At 39.8% G+C, this 18,336-nt stretch overlaps 1 protein-coding gene across 2 annotated transcripts; it reads left to right on the top strand.

The window, feature by feature from the left end:
- Window positions 1-2,392: 2,392 nt before the first annotated feature.
- On the top strand, window positions 2,393-14,862 carry CHMP2B (charged multivesicular body protein 2B). Of its 2 annotated transcripts, XM_082498394.1 has the most exons (6): window positions 2,393-2,509; window positions 5,799-5,890; window positions 8,889-9,083; window positions 11,618-11,720; window positions 12,756-12,862; window positions 13,020-14,862. In XM_082498394.1, exons 1-6 carry the CDS (start codon window positions 2,476-2,478, stop codon window positions 13,131-13,133), a joined length of 645 nt encoding a protein of 214 aa, XP_082354520.1. In that variant the 5' UTR covers window positions 2,393-2,475; the 3' UTR covers window positions 13,134-14,862. The 2 variants fall into 2 exon arrangements, with proteins under 2 accessions (XP_082354520.1, XP_082354521.1); XM_082498395.1 differs by lacking the exons at window positions 2,393-2,509; window positions 5,799-5,890 and adding an exon at window positions 8,089-8,138.
- Window positions 14,863-18,336: the final 3,474 nt, after the last annotated feature.

Raw genomic sequence — 18,336 nt, 5'->3', positions numbered from 1 at the left:
CAAATCAGCCACTATCTCGACTAGTCTAAAGAACAAGACCTGAAAGAGCTGATTTGTAATGATCTCTTCATAGCAGTCATTTCACCTGAGCACCTGAACACATTTAGCTTTAAGCAGACTGAACCTAGTCAACTGGGTTAAATCAACAATATGCTTAAATATTCCAATGGACCAATGCTAGAGTAGCTTATATATATATTTAAAAAAAACAAATACATGCCACCTTTTTCTAAGTACAACTCTGGAATGCAGACCAGCTTTCCTGCAATTAATCTGTTTATCTTACTGAAATTCATTGTTCATATTTTGATTTGAAGGTGCTCAGTTTCAAATACAGGACATCACTTCATCCTTCTGAACCAGTTTTTGTGTCCTGCTTTACTCAATATCCAACAAACTGAAAACACACTGTCCCTGCTTTTGTTTGCTGCTGATATTTGCATACAGTTGCTAAGGAAAGGTTATTAATTCCATACGATTGATTTTAAGGTTTGTCTATTGCATAAAGGACTAAGATATTCTTTTTACATTTTGATTTGCAAATAGCTCTTGAAAGAGGACACTGAGCATCTAAAAGAAGCACTGAAGCTTAAGCATTATTCTTTTAAAAGACAAATTCAAAGGCTTCTCTTGTCCTATCACTACTACGAAAAAGATTCAAATCAAGTATACAATAGCACCCCAGTATTCAGGCTTATAGGACAAAAAAGTAAGTCTTGGCAAGCAATAGCTCAGACATCCTTTATTTATCACAATTATGAAGCCTATTACGGACACCTTTGTTTCCCTCATCACAAGTAAACATTCATGAAGAAATATTGTGGAAAAATGTTTTTCTGGTTTCACGGCTAATTAGCACAATTTAAGAGTACCCCATAGTTAAGCTGCTCAGTTCAAGGAAACTCTCAAGGAAAGTGGGGAACTGAATCTAAATTACAAGTGCTCTCCTCCCCTTCACCTGTGCATTTTCAAAGCCAGGATTTCACTTTTGCTTAGTAACTCATCTCTGACTGATCTGACCTAACAGGCAGTACAGCCACACATGAATAAACTTGTAAATGGTGTTTTATTTAACTTATCTCATATTGAAGCGCTAAACTTCCATAGTATCTATGTCATCACACATGATTGGCATTTTAGTCTAGCACAAATGGTGAAGAATAACTAACACTAAAAGGCCAAGTGAAGAACAATGAAAAATTGTTATTTGCAATAAAATTAGTATTTCCAGAAAATCAAGAAATACTGACACCAAATACATAGTTTGTACCTCCCTATGTCCGCATATATCTTTACATTGCTATTATAATATTCTAATAGATTGTTTTTCTATGCAAGGTTATAAAAGCGTGGTTTATTAGGCTACTGCCGCCATAAACATACAATTCTTCCTCAGGTTAAATTTATATCTAGCTATCAAAATACATTACTACATTACGATCACTTGGTTTTCCTTACAAATTGACATAACCCCCTCCAACACTTTAAAGTAAGTAAGGGTACATCTAGCTAGTATTCAAACCAATAGCTCTGCAGTTGCTACTATAGCTCCGTTTTTATTTTCTTTTTCTCCAATGCCACAATGCATACTTAGGTAATTGCCAATGATGAAACCACGGCTACGTTATAAACTACCTTATTAAAAATTAAGGATTGTAATTAGACCCTGAAAACCAAGAAAATTATTCATCCTTTTTTCCCACAGTCTTACATCTTGTGCGCCACAGTAGCTGTGAACCTCAGACAGAGCCTTATCCGAGAAGATGAATGTTACGAGTTCCCCAGGCCCGGCGATGGCTCAGGACGAGGGGCCAAAGCGGAGATGGTCCTTCACAAAAATACCCCGCGCACCCCACTTTGTTCTCGCCAAGGCTGCCGCAGCGCCGTGCTGGACACAGGCCTCGCACCGCTGCCCGCCTGTGCCACCCAGCGCAACACGGGTGGGAACTGAACCCCGCACGCCATTCATTGCCATCCCAGCCCAAATCCCTACAGCCACCTGAAAGAGCACGGCACTGCTGAATGTAATTCATTTTTAATAATTAGGTAGACACGAAGGAAACCTAAACCTTTCAGCGGTGCACGGAGCGGGAAGCCACGATGGCCCAGCTCACCACCACCACCACCACCACCACCACCACCACCACCACCACCACCACCACCAAACCCGGGAGGGAGGGAGGGAGGTGCTGTGGGCGCCCCGTCCCTCCCCGGGCAGTGACTCCCCGGCGGGGAGCGCAGCCCTGCTCCCCACACGCTCAGCCACCGCCGCGGTGTAGGCGGGGGCAGCGCGGGGGCAGCGCGGCGGTGAGACCCGGCCCGCCCCGGCCCCGGCCCGCCCCTTGGCGGGCGGGGGAGGCGGAGCCGGGCGGGTCTGCGCGGCCCGGCCGCTTCCTGGTCACCTGCGGGAGGAGGCAGGAGCTTGCTGAGGCGGCGGCGGTAGGGGGTCCGGCGGCTCCGGGTCTGGCTGCCGCCATGGCCTCGCTCTTCAAGAAGAAGACTGTGGACGGTGAGTGGGGCGCGGAGCCACCGGCGCCGGAGGAAGGACCTCTCCCCTCCCCTCCCAACCCCCTCCCCCCGCAGCCCGGGGACAGCTGCCCCCAGCCCCCGTAGGGTCCCGGGCGCGGAACCCGGGGGTGGTCTGGGCTCGGGGAAGGGGGTAGTCCGGGGGTGGCGGCGGCGGTGCCTGCGGGGCGGCTTCGGGCCCTGTGTCCCGGCGGAGCGGGAACTCGTAGGGAACGGAGGAGGCCACAGCCCGCCCGGGGTGACTCACCGGGACAGGCGGGGCGGCGGGGAGAGTCCCCGGGCCGGGCCGGCCCCCGGGGACAGCGAGGCGGGGGGAGTTCCTGGATCATCGGGCCCTGTGGGGCGGCCGGGCCGGGGCGAGACCTGATGGGAGCCGTGCCGCGGTGATGCCGCTGAGGGAGTAGGAGGAGGAACGACGTCTCTCGCTGGCAGCGAGGGAAACAAAACAGGCCCGCCAAGAGTTGCTGAAGCCGAGAACGAAGAGGGAGGTGCGGGTCCTGCGGGAGCCGGCTTGCTGCGGCCGGGAGAAGGCGGCGGAGGACGGCCGCAGGCTGCGGGAGGCGCCGCTCGGCCGGGGCAGGTGCCCAGCCGCCACCGCTTGCCCGCCCGCCTTGTTTTAAAGCCCCGCGTACGAAGCCAAGTTGGTCTTGACGTGTGGGTTTTTTTTTTTTTTGTTTGTTTGGTTTTGTTTTTTTTTTTTTTTTTGTAGCCAGCCCCTCGCTTAAACGCTCAAACTTAGGCAGAAATCACGGTCTGCAAAGTAAAAGCCAAAAAAAAAAGACCGCTTACCTGGCAGCGGGCCCGTGGGCGACGGTCGGCCCTCTGCGTGGGTGTGCCCCAAGGGTGGCGGTGGGGCAGGGGCTGGCGACACCCCCAGAGCTGGGCTGTCTGTCAGGCTGGGTGCCCTGCGTCAGACCAGGTGGGTCCTCGTTCGAAAACGGCTCGCCAAAAATGACGCTGTGCGTCAACCAATTGAACGTCACCGAGGGAGAACACGTATGTTTCCCACTTGTCTCTTCCCATTTTTGGTGCAACACCTGAGAGGGGCGGAAGGAGGAGGTGGCACTAAGCTTCCATGACCAAGGCAGATTTTAGGGTCCAAGTCAAGCCCTGTTGGGTGTCTCCTGTCCAACCTGTTTTCAAGAATGGAGGTGCTTCCTCCTTATCCTGGTGTGCGAGGCGGCAGTGTGACACATGGGAGAGGCTGTCGGCAAAAGGCTGTCCCAGGAATACCCTGTCTTCTTCTGTCTGCCAGAGTACAGCTTGGAATTTGCGTCAGTTATCACAGAGAAACAAGAACCAAATTTTTATCTTGGCCTTTGCTTGCAAAAATAAATGACAGGGCCTGTAACTGCAGATAGCTGTTTTTTTCAGTTTATTACTGTCCTTAGTTTGAGCCACTATGTGAGATCAGAAGCAACAGAAATAAGCGTCGTGCTTACCCTTATTGTCTCCTGACTTAAGTATAGTTCTTGTTACTTACCGTCTTGAAGCTCCTACTTCTCAAGCTTTCTTCACTAAGTGATTTTTAATAGTTGTTGTAGATAGAAAAGACAGTCTTGTATGTGGCTATTAAGCTTTTTCTTTCATTTTCGCAAGTGCAGCAGTGCAAGTAACATACGTTTGTCTACCTTCAAAATTACTTGCCTGTAGCATTATTTTCAGAATAATTTTCACTGCTGCTTTCCCAGTGTGAAGAACACAATGTTATATTCAGTGTCATCTTTCAGCTCTTAATTATTATCCATTGAAAAGTCTGTATCTCCTGAAGATATTTTGTGTGCAGTTCTCGGAGCAGTAGTAGTACTATAAAAACAAGTCTCTTTTTCACAGGGTTTGTTTGGAATATGTATTTATTTGGCCAAAAACAATTGATGGAAGGGTGGTAGTGTATATGTCCTCTTTAAAATGCTGCTGAAGGTTTGGGGGTTTTCCAAGTCAAACCTATTAATTAAGGCTGAAATAATTTCAGCAATGGATGTTTTACAGTATTTCTGATTGTGGGAACGAAGAATGTGAAAATTTTTTCTTCAAACGGAAAGAAACAGTTGCAAGCCTTGAAAAATTAAATGGGTGGCTGTGGTTTCTAGAATTAATCCTTCATGCCTTTATTTCTGTTAGTAACTCTGCCTGTATGTGTTGATTTTTCACATGCTTCAAACTTTATAAATACAATAGCAGTGCCCTGCCATGGTGTTACATCCGTGGATTAGAAGAGGGAGCTCTAAACAAAGTTTATGTGACAGTCTGCTCCTTTTAAACTCTTACCCAAAGTTTATCTAATGTCATGTAAACACATACATTAGGAGCAGATGAATCCCTTCCTAAAAGTACTAACTTCTTTCCTCTATAAAAGGATGCTGAGTCAGATGCAGACCTCTCTACCTTTGCCCAGGTGAATCACAGCTAAGCATGTGCTGTAAATTCTAACAAAAGCTAATTGCAGCTAGCATGATTGATACCAATATTGTAAATAATACTTGCTTTAATAAGTGGGTGTTACCAGTACGTAACTCTGAAATAGTACAGTGGACAAAACTCCTATGAGATGATATGTTTCACCTGATAGGCAGCGTTCAAGCTTCTGCTGGCTACATCAGTTGTCAGGAAACTATAATTTGCTATCAAGGCCTCCACTTTCATATCTTATTATTCTTAAGCATCTGCTTATTGAAAAAGTTCAAACACTATTGTTTTATAGTCTGACTTGAAGTTGGGCTGCACAGATGTGGTACATTTGTGGAGGAAACTAATCTCCATCAAACCAGAATAAGGACAGAAAACAGCAAGATCCAGGATGCACATCTAGGAGTGTCTTCACTGTTTTAATGGACTTGGGAACTCCTTAACTGCTCTGAGATCTCGAACATAACCTTTCTTCAGCTGATCTACCTGTTGCAGTTAGGCCTGACTAGTGGAAAAGCAGTGGGGTCACAGTGAACATGTTATTGCGGAGTTAGGGTTGAACTTGCAGAAAAGTGTGTACCTAACCCTTGCTGTGTGGTTAAGACTCTTGCTATGGTTATAGTGCAAAGAAACATACCAGGTAAAATAGCCTTTTTGTTATGGGATATGGCCTATGCTGCTGAAACGTAATCACGTTGTGTACATAAAAGTGTATTTTGCTAATGTTTCATATATTTGAAAAGCTGACAGTTCATTCTGAACAAAGGAAGGCTGTCAAACATACTGCATGTCTGCAGAATGCTTAGCAGATAAGGTTTTTATGTAGTCTTGAAAACTTTTCCCAGCTATAAATCTTTTCTTTCCAGATATAATAAAGGAGCAGAATCGGGAGTTAAGAGGTACACAGAGGGCTATAACCAGAGACAGAGCAGCACTCGAAAAACAAGAAAAACAACTGGTAAGTAGCTCAGGCAACTTTATTTTACTCTTTAAAAACAAAGACACACCCCCAATATAACAGAAAACTTACAAAGTGCAAAAGATGCAACTCAGTGTATAATAATTGAACACTAAAAAAGATTTCTTCCCCTTTTTGACTTTTCAGTTATTAAAATTGTGTCAGAAAAAGTTTACTGTCTAAAACTTACTCTCAGCCTTTAACATAGGAAAAGCCTGAAACAATGTGTTTAGATTAAATAACTACGTTCATTTTCCCCTTAGGTTCTTAGCATTCTCTAGCCTTCGGAAGGTTTTTTCTAACAGCCTTGTAAGTCAGTGGTCTTGTGGTGGAAAAACTAGAAGTGTGTGTCAGTGCTATCATATGTTACTATGACTATGGGAGAGAGTGCTTGAAAAAACAGAGGATATCATCAATACCCCATAGGGTTGTTGTTTTCATTCACATAGAACTTCCCTAAAACTAGCTAATAATAGTAAAACTATCTGCCTAAATTAAGATCTATTTAAAACTTTGTGTGTGTGAGCTATCAAGTATTCAGTGCTGCTGGATGCTGCACCTGTGTGGCAGTATAATTGGATAAATGGATGTGACAGATGGTGGAGTTTGATGCATGAAGACATGCTCAGACTGTGGGAAAAGCTATGCAAATCCAGCCACTGTTCCAGTAGCTATTGAGGTGTTGTTTCATGGCAGCAGGTCGCATGAATACCGAGAGGTGGGCATAAAACTAAAAGAGGTCAGAGACACTGTTTTTGGAAGCCTTGAACATGTAAGTTATAATAGGTTACTCATGGAGAAGGCATTTTTCAGTATGAAATATTCTGACTCTGGAAATAACCTCAATTTTAATGAATACTCAGGTTGAAATTTTGATTACTGACTACAATAAATTATGTCAGAAATGTTGGATTTCTGAGGAGAAGAAAGGAGAAGTATAATATGTCTTTGAAAAAGTTAAAATTTGCTGTTAGAGTGAGAGAATCAATGGACAATAAATACTAATTTTCAGAGTCAGATCAGGTGAAAAAGGACCGAGGGCTTGACAGTCAATCTCAGAGCATTTTGTTATGTACTTTCTTCAGACAGACTTTTTTTTCCTTAACTATGAGATACTGCTCTGAGAAAACCTAGTTATATTAATTCTACGCATAAAAATACCTTGAAGTATGTAGACAGTTCTGTTTCAGTTCAAAATTCATATAGTCATATGAGGTTACTGATTTTTTTTTTTTTTTTTTTTTCCAGAGGAACATAACTGACTTTAATAAGCTTGCCCCAAACCTCTGAAAAGTAAATAACTTATTTCAGCTCTTTATCCAAATTCTTCTTGGTTAAGAATAAAATCATCTATATATAGGGTTTGATTTCTGCAGTTGGATTATCTGCAGTGATTTACCAATGGTTGATGTAGGTTTGTATTTTGCTTTGAAAATCAGATTATAAATGCTACTTAGGTATTTCATCTCAGTGAGAAAATCCCTATTTTCAAATGTTTGCTGTGAAAACCTGGGTGCAAACTACTGTTTGCAAGTGGGCAAGCTAATCCCTCCTATCCTTCACAATACTTGAGGAGATGAAAAAAGAAGATAATATTCTGGGCATGCTAATAGAAATTTGTTTTTGTGGTCTCTGGGAGCTACAGAGACAGCATTACATATATTTTAGGCCTCTAATATTTGAACAGTCTCATGCTCCTTACTTGCCAATCTGTACCTTCTTGGATTAAAAATAGTATGTATGACACAGCCTTTCAGAAATTATGGATTTACAGAGAAGATCTTGTGCCAGTGCCATCTCTATAGTAAACTTAACCATGATCTTTCCTAGTAGTAAAGCCAATGCAGTGGGCCAGTTTACACTTGCCTTTAAACATGACTGTTTTGCATATCCTGGTGACCAGTATTTACTTTTCCAGACCAACATATCTTCTTATAAGTGCAGTTTTCTGGACTACCAGTGCACATAAAGTGAAGCAACTGTATTCCTGTACCAGGTATATTCTCCTGAAGAATCACAGCAGAAAGCTGGTCTTTGAAGGCTGCTTTTACTTAATGGTAAAAATCAAAATGTACATTTGGACATATACAAAGAACCAAGATACTATATCAAGCCCTCCTTAAAAAGGCTGAAAAGGAAAAATTATTTGAAGAGTTTACATTATGAAGTCACAAATCAGAAGGCATACTTTGAAAAATCCCATCTGACAAGATTATTCATGCCAAACAAATTTTCCTGGTACCTCTGGGTAAATAGCTTGCTATTTCTCCTTGAATTGATTGATTTGGGTTTAGGGTTTTTTTGTAAGCCAGAAGTGTCATTCTTAAGGTTTAAGCACATGTTGTTGTAGATAAATTATACCACTTCTATTATGTGTGAAGTTAAGTCCAACTAAATTATGTGGGCAAACAGCCTATAATTATCGCTCATCTAACTTTATCTACTTCTTCCTCAAAAAAGTTGTGAGACTCTCTCGAGGACGAGAAAGTGTCAAAAAGAGTCTGTGAACTCCCCGTTTCTTCCATGGGCGATACGGCTTGGCTTGATTGCCCGTGAATGCAAGAAATCAAACATGATTAGAGTCATGGCACTAATAGTTGGCTGGCTGTAATAATTTCTTCACTTGTTTGGGTTGGGTTTTTTTTGTTTGTTTGAAGTGTTACTCCCTATCCAGATATGGAATTTAATGTGCACATATAAGTGAATTTGACGTTATGCAGAAGTTGAAGTCTTTTGGGGAGCTGTGTGCTGCCATACTCAAAATCAGTTTTGTTATGTAATTTTCTTCTGGTCAAATCATAACAGCATTGCATTTATTCCACTAAATAGCCTTGGTAGGAAAGCAAGGAAGACTATTTATATAACTTTAAATATCTTAAAAAAATAAAGAGGAGAGTTAACTTTTGGAATTAAATTATTAGTGTAGGCTAATAGGCTTAATTATAGTCTTTGTTTGAATGAAAATACTGTAGAATTAATCTTACACCTTTTTTAACAGGAACTGGAAATAAAGAAAATGGCTAAGACTGGTAATAAAGAAGCCTGTAAAGTGCTAGCAAAACAGCTTGTACAACTGCGGAAGCAGAAAAATCGAACATATGCTGTCAGCTCTAAAGTCACTTCTATGTCGACTCAAACAAAGGTCATGAACTCTCAGATGAAGATGGCAGGAGCTATGTCGACTACAGCAAAAGTAAGGTGTTACAAGACATTCTTTTATGTTAAAATGCACTGTATGGTTGCAGAAGTTGTGTTATTTTGTATAAGAGAATCGAAGGGATAAAATTTACTGCTTAATACCCTAAATGGTGTTGAGGTGTCAGTAGGGAAATGAAATTTGCATATTACTAAATTTTTGTCTAGTTAATCCTACCAGTTAGCACCTAACTAAGCATATTTTCTTGGGCTAGACACCTGTCAAATGTTTGCATGATGAAAATAAACTCTAAAGCCAGCAGAAGAACTCTTTTAGTACATCAAAAAAAAAAAAACCCAAACCATACCACTGCAGTGCCTTGCCAGTAGATCTTGTCACAAGCAGTTTTTATTGGGAAAAAGTAGGGCATGCTTCGTCTAGAAATCAAGGCAGTGTGTCACAGTAGCTTTGTCATGTGCAAAAAGTGGGTTATTGCTTCAGATCTTAAGGTCCTAAGGAAATCTAATTTGGAGTTCCCTCTCATTCTCACTCTCCATGCTCTAAGGAAACAGTATTGCATTAAGTTTTCTCACAAATCTCATCTCGTAAGAGAGTCTGAAAAATCTGTTATCTTGAGTTAGTTGTGAACTTTTCCCTATTTCCCTGAATTGATAAACGGGGAGTTTGCTTTTGGTGAGCAGGATTGTTCATCTTGAGGTGTAGGAAACAGAATTCGTGCTCATCATTGTAGACAAGTTGGGCTTTTATCACAGTCCAAGTTAAATCCAGTTACGTGCCAGTTAAACGCAACAATGCAACACAACTTAGCGCAGAAAGTAATTACTGCTAAGGCTTTGGTGTCAGATATCTTTTAGAAGCAGTATGTTGGCAGATATCAGCCATTCAGTGATATAGTTGTGGCTCTGTAGCAAACTTTCCATCCTCCATGACTAACCCACAAAGCAAGGGGCTTGTCTGACTCCACAACTGATCAAGTTAAACAGCTTATGCTGTATTCCTACAACAGTGTTGCACATGAACAAGTTGGTCTTGCTTTTTAATTATTACATGCTTGACTTGGTTTTGTCTACAAGATGTCTTGGGTTAAATTTCTGAAAGCCAAAGTATCAGTAGTCTAATTATGAAGGTTAAATCAGTAGAAAAAAACCCCAAAATAGTAAAAAAATAAATTAACCAGCATCCAGAAAATTGACCTTTTTTTGATACGCAGCAGGTATTTCTATGGACTAGTTTGTGTAGTGTTATTGGGGAGGAAGGTGTTAAATTCTTCTGGTCACTTTTCAAGTGAGTATTTTGCCTTATCAGGATGGGAAGCTTAAAAAAAAAAGAATGTATTCAGTCATTCGTTTTGAAGCTTATAGACTCTTCTTAATCGTATGCAACCATCAGTGAAAAATATATGGAATCAGTTGCCTCAATGAGCAAGACAAATATATGAATGTGAAGCTTTCAAAGTATTTCCTATATACTTTTTAGCATGTATGGCATTAATTTTGGACATATTAAAGTCCAATTGATAGTTACCTGTTTCTTTTAATCATGCATCTGACCTTTATTTTCTGAAGATATATAAACTCTATATCAGTTTAGTGCAAATATTTTTGATGTCCATCTATAACTCTTGTAAAAGAACTCTAAAGAACCAATACCCTTTAAGTCCAGAACAACTTCTTGAATTCAAATAATGTGACTATGAACACAGTCTTTGAAATTCAAGTAACATTAGAAGCGTAATACATTATCACTTTAAACAAACTCAGACATAAAGGCAGAAGAGCTGCTATGAAGCCCGTAGCGGCTGTAGTAGCTTGATAGCATCCCTTTTAATTAACCAACCCTTTTATCTTCTCAAAGATGGTTAGACTTTACATTTGAATTGCTGGTGTCTATATTTAGGTTTTGACGTCCCGTGAGAGATACAGTAGCTTGCTTCTTAGGAAAGAAGAAAATACTGAGTACTGGTGCCTGCAAAGGCAGTGCTGAACACTTGAAGTAAAACAGGTGAAGTTTATTACACTGACACAGAAAGATCACTACCCGTTACAAAGCTTCACCCTAAGCTAATATGTACTTCCTGAACATTTCGATATTTGCTTTTCAGAGAAAAGTAATTTTTCGATTAAATTATAAGATAAATAAACAATTGCAATTTAATGTCTGTCCTCTAGTGGTTTTTCAGATAAATGTTCCTTACTGAATGAAAAACCTGCAGCCATTTACCTCTTTAAAGTGTATAGCCTGCAAGTTAGGAAATATTGTCCCATTATTTTCATTTAGATCAGGCAGATTTTTCCTAATATAAGGCCAGGAGAAGGGTCATGGTGCAAGAAAGACGCATACATTTAAAAGCATATCTATTAGACTAGTAGATAGCAATATTTCTTACTAGGTGCAGACTGTACTATTGATCTGTTGTGTATCTACAGTTCTCATGGGATGTAAAGAGACAAGGAAAGTTAAATTTGGACTGAAAGGTTCTTTTGTTAGAAAAGTCTTATTCCTTCCTAATGTATGTATTGGTATCTACTAATGTTTCATGGTATGATTAAGGCTTTTTTCAATATTAATAGACGATGCAAGCAGTTAATAAGAAAATGGATCCACAAAAGACACTGCAAACTATGCAGAATTTCCAGAAGGAAAACATGAAGATGGAAATGACTGAAGAAATGAGTAAGTTCTGCACTGCAGGGACCAGCTAGCTGCAGCCCACAGTGCTATTGGAAGGGTAGAATTAGTCTAGAAATACTGATGCTTGAAGTTGTATTTCTACAATTAATGAGATTGACAGTGCAAATTAAGAGCAAACAAAACAATGCACGTCTGAGCAGCGAGGCCGAGCCTTAGGCTTTTTAGTAGCTCTAGATGCTAAATCTAGAATCCATTCCTTCCCATCTTCATAGAAAACACCCATCATGCTTCTAGAAAGAACATACTGGAAGGGAAGAGGGTTTGAGACCGGTTCAAAACTTTATTGGTGTAACTAGTAGGGGGACTTGAAAAATTGCTCTTTCTGTGGCTGATAGTTCTTCATGTGTGTTTTAATTTAGATATTATTGATAATCTCAGCTTTAGGTACATGGTGGAATGGGATGGTTGTGTCTTTTTTTATTTTAAGCCACAAACAACTTCTTGGGCATGGCAAATTTCTTGTTGCCAATTACATCTGTCCACTGTTAACTAAATAACACCAAACTTCCTGGTGTTGCTAGCACAGTCTCCTTCCTATCCTAATCCCTGCCACTGTGTTGGCCGTAGTATGTAGCATGGACTCAAAACAATATTGTTAAGCAAGATGTTAACACCTCAACTGCGCAGAACCATATTGTTGCAATTCAGAAATTAGCTGAGTAATTAATAATTGTGCAACTTACTTGGAGGGGGAAGAGGAAAGGGATTTTTGTGGGACTGTAGAAGGCGTTTTTAAGAAATGATGAAATCATCAGATGTTGAAAGCAAATGAACTATTTTGGTGAAACTAAGCATTTTTATAAAAGCAGTCGTGCTTTACCCTGTTGCTGCTCTAGTTGTGGTCACAGGCTTTGCAAGGCAGAGGTAAGAAAGCCTCTACAATATACAGGTGCTTTCTGTTGTTATCTTACACAGTGGTACTACTGCTACATTCTGGGAGGGTAGAAAGATGGTACTAGGTTTATTTTAGTAACCTTTCTGCTTAACGCTGTGTGGATTTTTTTTCTTTCTTCTAAGTTAATGATACTCTGGATGATATTTTTGATGCTTCTGATGAAGAGGAAGAGAGCCAAGATATTGTTAACCAAGTGCTTGATGAGATAGGAATTGAAATCTCTGGAAAGGTATGACTATTTTTACGAAGTTCATGTGCTTCTTCCTCATCATTCCCTTTTCTAAAATAGTTTATTCTAGCAGCCTTTATTTTACAGTCTTATTCTAGAAGTCAACTTGTCATAACATGTATTATTTTGACTGAAGAAAACTTCTGTCTTCTTCTAGATGGCCAAAGCTCCCTCAGCTGCCAGAGGCTTGCCATCTGCATCAACATCAAAAGCTGCTACCATATCAGATGAAGAAATTGAACGACAGCTCAAAGCTTTGGGAGTTGATTAGCTCGATGGCAATACACAATCTGCCTTCTAATTATTCAACTACAGACAGATGTAAAAAGTGCAAATACTCTTTCAATGCAACTGATGTCTAGGAAAACTGGAGCTTCAGAAATTACAATTTGAAGTTGGTACTGGGGGAAGGAGAAGGGGAGAATATTTTGAATCAGTTTAGAGGGAGAAGTACACTTGGTGTGTCCATTGCACGAGCACTGGACCAACCAGGTATGTAGTTCTAACAATAAATTTATTTAGACTCGATCTGAACCTGTCCTCCAAATTCAAAGTTTTCTTCTATCTCTGTTCCTAATCTATCTTTAGAATTGGCTGTTCTGGGGCTGGTGGTGATGCCTCCTAGGACAGCATCTATATAACATATATCATTTTTGTAAAACTATCACTCTAGAAAAAATCTTAGTCTGTCATTTTAGCACAAATGAAACATCACGTTTGCTCTCAGTTGGAAACTATTTTCTTTTGATGAGAAATAGCCTTGAAGGTCTAGCAAATTTAGGCAGAAAGAAAAAGCATTTTATGTACTTCTTTCTAGTTCCTGTAGTAACTTTGAGTTGCTTAAATAATAGCTGGTTATTCTTTTTACAGAAAGGGAAGGATACAATCCTTGTGCAGTTAATTTTACTGGAAGAGGATTTAAATTTGTTAGTGAACTTTGTTGCATGAAAGGCACTAATTGAACTCTATTGTACTGTAACATAGCCGGTTTCAACAGAATTGCTGTGCCTTTATGTATATAAATCTTGTACCATTGTGATTTTTTTCAGAGCGAGTCTTTGAAAGGTGAGTAAATTTGCAATTAAGATGGTTTCACGAAACACTATGGCGAGACCTCTGTGTACACTTGATGGGACTCGGTGCTGAAGTTCAGAAATGCAACTTGTGCACTTGCAAAAAGGACGTTTGCCTGAAACAACATTTGTATATATTTTACAGTATTTCTTAATGGAAGATAACTGTGCATAACTGTATTGTTTACTAAGATGCAATTGATCACACTGATAAGCTAAATCTAAATTTTAGTTTTGAGAACAATTTTGGATGATACCCGATAATTACTTGTCTAAACACTATAATAAAAGTGTTCTGGTTCTGTGAAGGTTTTTCTATGGTCTCTGAACTGCATCAGCATGATTCTAGCTTTAAGTGGAATGCATTGGGCTAATGAAATAAGGACTGTTGATATTTTAAATAGATGACAAAGTCTGAGAATGCAGTTCCCAGTTATGACTTCCCAGATGGTGTGAAGTTCCTCAGCCCTTACTCTGCTGGAGATTATTTGCCCCTCAGTTGTGCTGATTTAGTGGGGCTAAAAAAGAGAAAAGTGGCTTTAAAAAGAGAAAAGCAAAATACCTCCCAAGAGTGAAACAAGATAACTGGCGGGGGAGGAGAAACTTCATAAAGAGACTTCGCTGCTAGAGAAAGTGTAGCAGGAAGCCGTAACCTCTGTGAATCTACTGTTGTCACACCATCTGCTTTTTAGGATTTAAATCGGCAGAGAAAGAAAAAGCACAGGTGAGCCTTCATCTGGTTTTGGGCATAGAAATGCAGGTGTTCTTTCTCTTTGAAGGAAGTAATGGACTAACTATGAACCTGTGAGGTAGTGGGTAGGAATGTGTAAGTTTTTATATTGCATATATCTGACATGAGGTGAATTTTCTTTTTTTTTTTTTTAAAGTTATTTTGTAAAAATCTAATAAAAGGCTTTTTATAAAGGCTTTTTATTCCGCAATGACTTTGTCTTCTGTAGGGTTAGTCTTACACATCTGTCTCTTAGTGGGCTTTCTTTGGACTCCTGTTAGCTCTGATAAATTTTCTTTTGACCTGAGCCATTACATTTGTTGTAGTTACCTGCGGGCTTTTGACTTAAACTCAACATTCAGTAAAGACTTGATCAAGTTTGCATTCCCTTCTGTCTGTAACTGAGTGCCCAAGTACTGCTCCTAAGTGCTGAAGGAGAAACCATAATGTGAAATTAGTTAGGTATAAAATGATACTCATTGATTGTATTTTGGTTGAACACCACGGCTTGTGTCCTTTCTGAATGAAGACACTTTATCCTTTTAATGACTGTCAAAATTGGGCATAATTCTATTATGAGTTCTTTCCTCTATCCACAGTCTTTGATGAACAGTAATAAAGGCATTTAATTTTAGTGTCGGTAAGACTGCTGAACTAGGGCTACTGTCAATATCTATCCAGTGTTTCTGTTAACAGTTATCTTTTAAGTCCCGCAGCTCTAATCTGTATAAAAAAATCTTTCAGTAGCAGAGTGAGAAGTGTTGTAGGTTTGCAGGCTTGCTTATATTTATTTCAATTATAGTCAGTATGTTGTAGCTGTCTATAACAAAATTGTATCCCCTACTTAGAAAAAAATTGGTTTAAAATCACTCTTAGCAGACTAAAAAAACCCTACTCAATCCTTAAGCTCTTTTATCCTTGCTGACACCTTAATAGCAACTGAATCCAAAAGTCCTCCATCCAAAAACAACAGTGTAATTGTGCACATGCCTAAAAATGACTATTGGGGCAGACTGAGGTCCATCTTGTGCAGAATCCTACTCCACAAGTGCCTGTAAGCAATGCCCAGGAAAATATGAGAACAAGATAAACATAGATGACACTTCCTCCCCTAATACTCTTCCAGCCTCTAACTATTTTCAATTTAGAGCACTTCCAGAGCCATATGTAAGTTCCTCTATATACAACAGATTTGAGGGGCTTTCTCATCTGTGAACTTATCCATATAAATAACCTTCTGGCAGCCATAATTTTTAGTAGAGGAGTTCCACAGATTTTTCCCTACCACAATTAAGAACTGCCACTTCTGTTTTTTCTTAAGCTTCTTTCCAGCTTTACATGCCTACTCCTAGTTCTTACATTAGGCAAGATGGTGAACAGCCTGGCTCCATCCAGCCTTTTGACACAGCTCATAATTCAGTTGATCTCTATAGCATTCAATACACACATGTTAAATCTAGGAGAGAGACAGTAGCTTAGTTATTCATCTTACCTTTGATCATCAGCTTTGCCTGTATAGGGGCCTTTTCTAGGTCTGTTGTATCCTTCAGATGAGGGGGACAGAATACTACGCAGTACTTCGGAGACAGGTGAACCAGATTTATACATTGCCATAAAGTCTTGTTTTGTCCTCTATTCTAGTATGAACACCCTGCCTAAAGTTACCATGGGAAAAGTAAAAGCAAGAAAAAAACCACACAAACATCTCAAAGAAAAATAGTGCAGCCCACCTTAGTCAAATAACCAACTAAACTCACTTGCAGGTTTCTAGAGCTACCCCTCAGAAGTCTTAGCTACGGGATTTCCCCCAATCAAGAGTGATTGATGGCAATTACCCAGTAAGTTGTTCCTACAGGAAAAAAAAAAAAAAATGAATTGCCACTTTCTTTAAATCTAACGGCTGCAGCTGCAGCACATTAAATTGATTTCATCCAGCTTTTTTTCTTTAAACAATTCTGCTCTAATTTGTTTGTATTTCCGTGGCAACAGCTAGATGTGTTTAAATGGTGGCTGCTTCCTCCACTTGGCCCTTTATCATTCTTTTGCAAGAAAATGGTATTATGTGTCACCTTTCATTCTATTTTGCTATGCTTCTGCAATTAGCCTTCACTTGTGAGACTTTTTGTAAGGCTAGAAATCACAGTGTTACGGTAAGTCTGCTCTTGAATTAACTATTACAGCATGCTAAAATGAATAAGCACATCAGCATGATACACAACTGAAAAAAGCAGTGTTACCGAAGCAGAACTACAAACCATTACCTGCAATACCAAATGTATAAGAATATTTTATTGAATGGGGGGTTGGGATATACAGGTTTATAGCATTTCTAGGAAGCCTTTTGTAATTAAGACAATAACTTAGAGTATAAATAAAATTTATATATATCGGGTAGTAGTTTCAACATACATAACATTAGGTCACGTAACATGGAAGGTACACAAATGCATGCCACCACTGAGTGCTAATCGTCTCAACTGTATTTATTTTTCATCCTTTTGGAAAGTCCATGATCTGTCGATACATATGGTGGATAAAGGCTACAGCTGAGTCATTCTCTGCTGTAGTGGGTGAGCTACGCTAGTGATGAGAACAGCCTGAGGAGAGCACGTACCACAATTTCTCCCCTTTGAGTTATTAAATTGAAGTTTTCTTCTAAATTAAGGGGTTATAGCAGTGCATTCATCCATAAAAATATATTTGTTTTTAAAATCCAAGAGCCTGATTTCCATAGCTGAATATGCCTATGGTCACTGTAATAGGTATCAGAGATAATTTAATGTACACTAGAGAGAGAGCACTTAACTTGTACACACTGCTTCTAAGTGGTCTTGAACATTAACTCCTTTGCTTTCTGTGGGCCTATTATCTAGACATTTTCTAAATCATCAGGTCTGTTTTATGGAAAAATAAAATGTATCTGGCCATTACTACTTGCGTGTACTCACTTAATTTCAGTCCTGGGAAAACAGTCAAAAATACATACGTGGTAATGGGCTATTCTAATAACAATGAGCAGGGCTGATGAGATGGCTGGATAATCTATCCCTAGTGAGTACTACAGTCATTAATTCAGTTTCTCAGTGCCTGGCTTTCTGATAGGTGGAGCTCTGGCACTGTTGGTTGGTTTTTTTTTTTTCCCCCGATTATCTCTCTAGGCTAGAGGACAACAAATAAGGGATTATTTTCAATTAGTGGGGTGCAAGAGAGTGCAATAAATGCTTTGTGTGGATACTTATGTCAGAGCGCAAGGGCCTTTGTTTTGCCTAACACACTGTCTCTGGTGCAAGTAAGTCCACACATGGATTTAATCAGCAAAATACAGTGCAGAGAAAGCCCAAAGTAATAAACCCCCTGATAATTCTCTAGTTTTTTCCCCTCAGGTCACAAAGGCTTAAGGTAAGGTAAATTGTATCCCAATTTTTATAGCTAAGCCTATCCAAATAAAACTTTAAGGCATATAATAAATTAGCAAGAATTACCTTTGATAACCATCATAAGTAAAACTGACTTATACTTGGCACCCATTTAAGGCAGTCCAATGGTACGCTGAGAGAGAGCGCACAGTAGGAACAATGTTGACACCTCTGTACTGGTAAGCTTACTCTACCGTAAATAATGACAGCGATTATGGCACATTTCTAATGGCTTTGTCCTGAACTTACAGAAGG

This window comes from Vanellus vanellus (assembly GCF_965231255.1).
Source record: "Vanellus vanellus genome assembly, chromosome: 1".
Classification (NCBI taxonomy): Eukaryota; Metazoa; Chordata; class Aves; order Charadriiformes; family Charadriidae; genus Vanellus; species Vanellus vanellus.
The sequence above is the reverse complement of the archived record's forward strand: the minus strand, read 5'-3'. Positions and strand labels throughout refer to the sequence as shown.

Excerpts from the sequence above, each read along its gene's own strand:
- CHMP2B (XM_082498394.1), top strand. The coding sequence starts at position 2,476 with ATGGCCTCGCTCTTCAAGAAGAAGACTGTGGACG. Across the intron at positions 9,084-11,617 it reads CTATGTCGACTACAGCAAAA|ACGATGCAAGCAGTTAATAA; the intron begins GTAAGGTGTTAC and ends CAATATTAATAG. Across the intron at positions 12,863-13,019 it reads GAATTGAAATCTCTGGAAAG|ATGGCCAAAGCTCCCTCAGC; the intron begins GTATGACTATTT and ends GTCTTCTTCTAG.